The 3,203-nt window shown below is 47.1% G+C and overlaps 1 protein-coding gene across 1 annotated transcript; it reads right to left on the bottom strand.

Moving 5' to 3' along the window:
• Window positions 1-2,377: 2,377 nt before the first annotated feature.
• On the bottom strand, window positions 2,378-2,695 carry LOC147934622 (uncharacterized). Its single transcript, XM_087472706.1, has one exon. The coding sequence runs from the start codon at window positions 2,693-2,695 to the stop codon at window positions 2,378-2,380; it is 318 nt and encodes a 105-aa protein (XP_087328832.1).
• Window positions 2,696-3,203: the final 508 nt, after the last annotated feature.

Genomic DNA, 3,203 nt, shown 5'->3' with positions numbered 1-3,203 from the left:
TTGCTTATGCAGATCACAGGTACACATCAAGAATTGAACCAGGAGCTCTAGTACTTTCATATGAAAAGAGGTAGGATTGACCGCCAGCTGAAGACTTTAGAATCTGAAGTTGTCATACTTAAGGCAAAAAGGAAAAGGACTATTGACTTGCTGGATGAGTCGGAACAGAAGGCCAAGGCATTGGAAACTCGCCCCGAGGACTGGGAGAAGACCGGGTTGCAGCTGTTGTGGCCGATGCCAAAACGACTCAAGACAAGTGTTCGTGAGATCGCGGCGAATGGCGCACCAGTTCGGAATTAACATGTGTTATTTGAGTATTTAATAAGATTTAGCCGCATTGTAGCAGGCGAATTACGCTATTTGAGTATTTAGAGTTTGCTATTTTTATTGCGGAAGAATATACCAGAAGCGAGACGTCTCCCGGCTTACATCCGGCAATTTATCAAACGATGGTAGAAAACATCAATCAAACTTTAAAAATTAAGCTATTTAGCCCTAACGGGATACGTTTGGTCGGAGGGCGAGATACTGGGCTCGGCTTATCTCCTTTGCTTTTGTTCGGATGCCGGACTGCGAAATTATTCTCTGGGTTCGGCTAACCATTCCGTCCTAACTAAAGTTTGGGTGCGAAATAAATACTTTGGGTTCGGCTTATCCCAAAATTAAAAGATCGGGTGCGGAATAAATACTCTAGGTCCGGCTTATCCCTAAATTAAAAGATCGGGTGTGGAATAAATACTCTGGGTCCGGCTTGTCCCTACATATGAAAGTCAGGTGCGAAATAACAACTCTGGGTTCAGCTTAATCCTGAAAAATAGTGCGTAGTTACGCGAGTTGATCACCTGGCCAGGGTGTCAACGAAGAGTGAGTTCGGTATATACCAATACTTAACCCAGTTTGATATATTTACATATATATATATATATATTTATTTTTTATTTTTTTAGAAAAAATAAAAAGACGCGCTGCATTAAATGTGTTACGCGGTCTTTGAGAATTATTTTCGGGACGCGGCAAAAATTTCGCAGTATTGTGATTGGTGGATTCAGCGGCGGTTACTTCCCACGACCCTATATAAATAGGGTTGAGGGTTGGGAGAAAGAAACAGAAGGATGGTAACCACTCGATCCGCATGGCTAAGACGGGTCCGGGAAAGAATAGCTGCTTCGGCGAGCAATGCCGGGTGTACTGAAGCGTCGGATAATCCCTCCGCTTTAGATCGGGCGGAGACGTTTCTGGTTCGTGCACCTGTCCCCTTCGTCGACATGACTGACGCAGAGGGGAGTCTTATATGCCAGGAGCTCCGACGGTACCGAGCTCGCCGCTATAGGTTGGGGGCTCATCTTACGGCAAGACGTCTTAGGCTCGCCGAGATCTGTCGGTTCTACCGCTTGGACGGGACTGTTCGGGTTCTGAACGAGATGATCGCCGAATGTTTTTTCTTGGCGAAGTGGCGAATGACCCGGTTGCTTGCCGCGCGTGCGACGTGCCAGGAACAGGTTGCGCGCATGGATGTGCTTGCCCTACTCGAGGCCGACTGCCAACCTCTGGAGGATACCGCGCATCCGTTTATTACGGACATCTGGGCCTATCGGTCTTCCCTGGAAAGGTTGAGGCGATATGCCAATTTTTTGGAATCGGCTGGACCAATCTTTCGCGAAAGGCGTATGGTCGAGGGCCCATGCACCTTCCTGGAAGATTTGGTATCTAATGGCTTCGAAGTCCCGGCGGATAGACTTGAGGCCTTAAGGCAGGCACGCCGGTTTTGGCGAGCCGAACTAATCAAGGTGGAGGTGGGGGAACCTTTGGAGGACGATTTGTCTGGTCCTCGTCCTCCACTTCGGCTGCAGGACCGTCCAGAACGGTGATGGTGGGCCTCGTACCTTGCCGAACTCCGAAAACGAGCGGTTTTTATTTCTTTTTGTTGTTTTTGTTATTTTTTTTTTCAAGAGAACTCGCGCTAGAAGGAAGGGTTTTCTCCTTTGCGGCTCTTTTCTCCCTTTTTTTTTTATCTTATTAATCGGTCAAATCTCCAAAGCATGTAATGGCGATTTACAATCAAGAATTTGCTCACTCGTATTATCCAAATTATTCAATGGAAATTTTCCATTTATACTTGAAAATAACGATTGTAGACGAAGTGTAATGGAAATTAATCCAAACGACTTTCAGCGTAAGTTGGCGTACTGCCGATCGAAGTGTATTCGAAACAAAGACTTTATTAATATCTTAGCTGCATTCACTTAATCTTGAAAAAGACAAGGAATTGCCTACGTACCCCGAAACGGGGATCAAGCCAACCGTAGTTCGTATTACAAAGGAAAGATGATTGGAGTTCGGATTAACGAAAACTCCTAGTTAGGGTCGTGAAGATGACTTAGCAGTAATAATGCTTCAAGTGGGTTGCGTTCATCGAGTTTTTGATCCGTTCTCCGGCCATGGTTACAAGTTCGTAGACGCCTGGGCGAACTGCCTTGGATACGAGGTATGAACCCTCCCACCAAGCGCCGAGTTTACCGGGCTTGAATTCTTTGGTGTTCTCGAAAACTTCCCGTAGAACCAGATCGCCTTCGTTGAAACGCCGCTGACGAACAGTCTTGTTATAATACCGAGCCGCTGCATCTTGGTAGTGCTGTACTCGGACTAGGGCTTGATCGCGCAGCTCTTCGGCAAGATCGTTGTGGTCAATCAGCATCTTGTTGTTAAGTTTGGGATTGCCAACCATCATGGTACATCGGAGTGTCGGGACTTCCTGCTTCGGCAGGGGCGAGTGCCTTGAGACCATATGCAAGGGAAAAAGGGGATTGTCCTGTACTCCGCCGCGGGGTTGTTCGATAGGACCACAATACGCCATCAAGGTGGTCTGCCCACGCCCCCTTTCTTCGACCAAGTCTCTTTTTTAGTCCTTCGACGATCGACTTATTAGTGGCCTCAGCTTGCCCATTTCCTTGCGTGTATCGGGGAGTCGAAGTACTGAGGCGGATTATCCACTTCGTCAGGAAACGTCTGGTGATGATCGAGGTGAATTGTGTGCCGTTATCGGTGACAATCTCGTATGGAAGTCCGTGCCGACATATGATGTTCTTCCATATGAAATTGGTTACGTCCAAGGATTGGATCCTTGTGAAGGATTCTGCTTCGACCCATTTGGTGAAAAAATCGGTCAGCACCAGAACGTATTTCTTGGACTTTGACGGCGGCAG

Source organism: Camelina sativa, chromosome 11 (assembly GCF_030686135.1).
Source record: "Camelina sativa cultivar CO46 ecotype springtype chromosome 11, ASM3068613v1".
Classification (NCBI taxonomy): Eukaryota; Viridiplantae; Streptophyta; class Magnoliopsida; order Brassicales; family Brassicaceae; genus Camelina; species Camelina sativa.
This window is presented reverse-complemented; position numbering and strand designations above follow the sequence as displayed.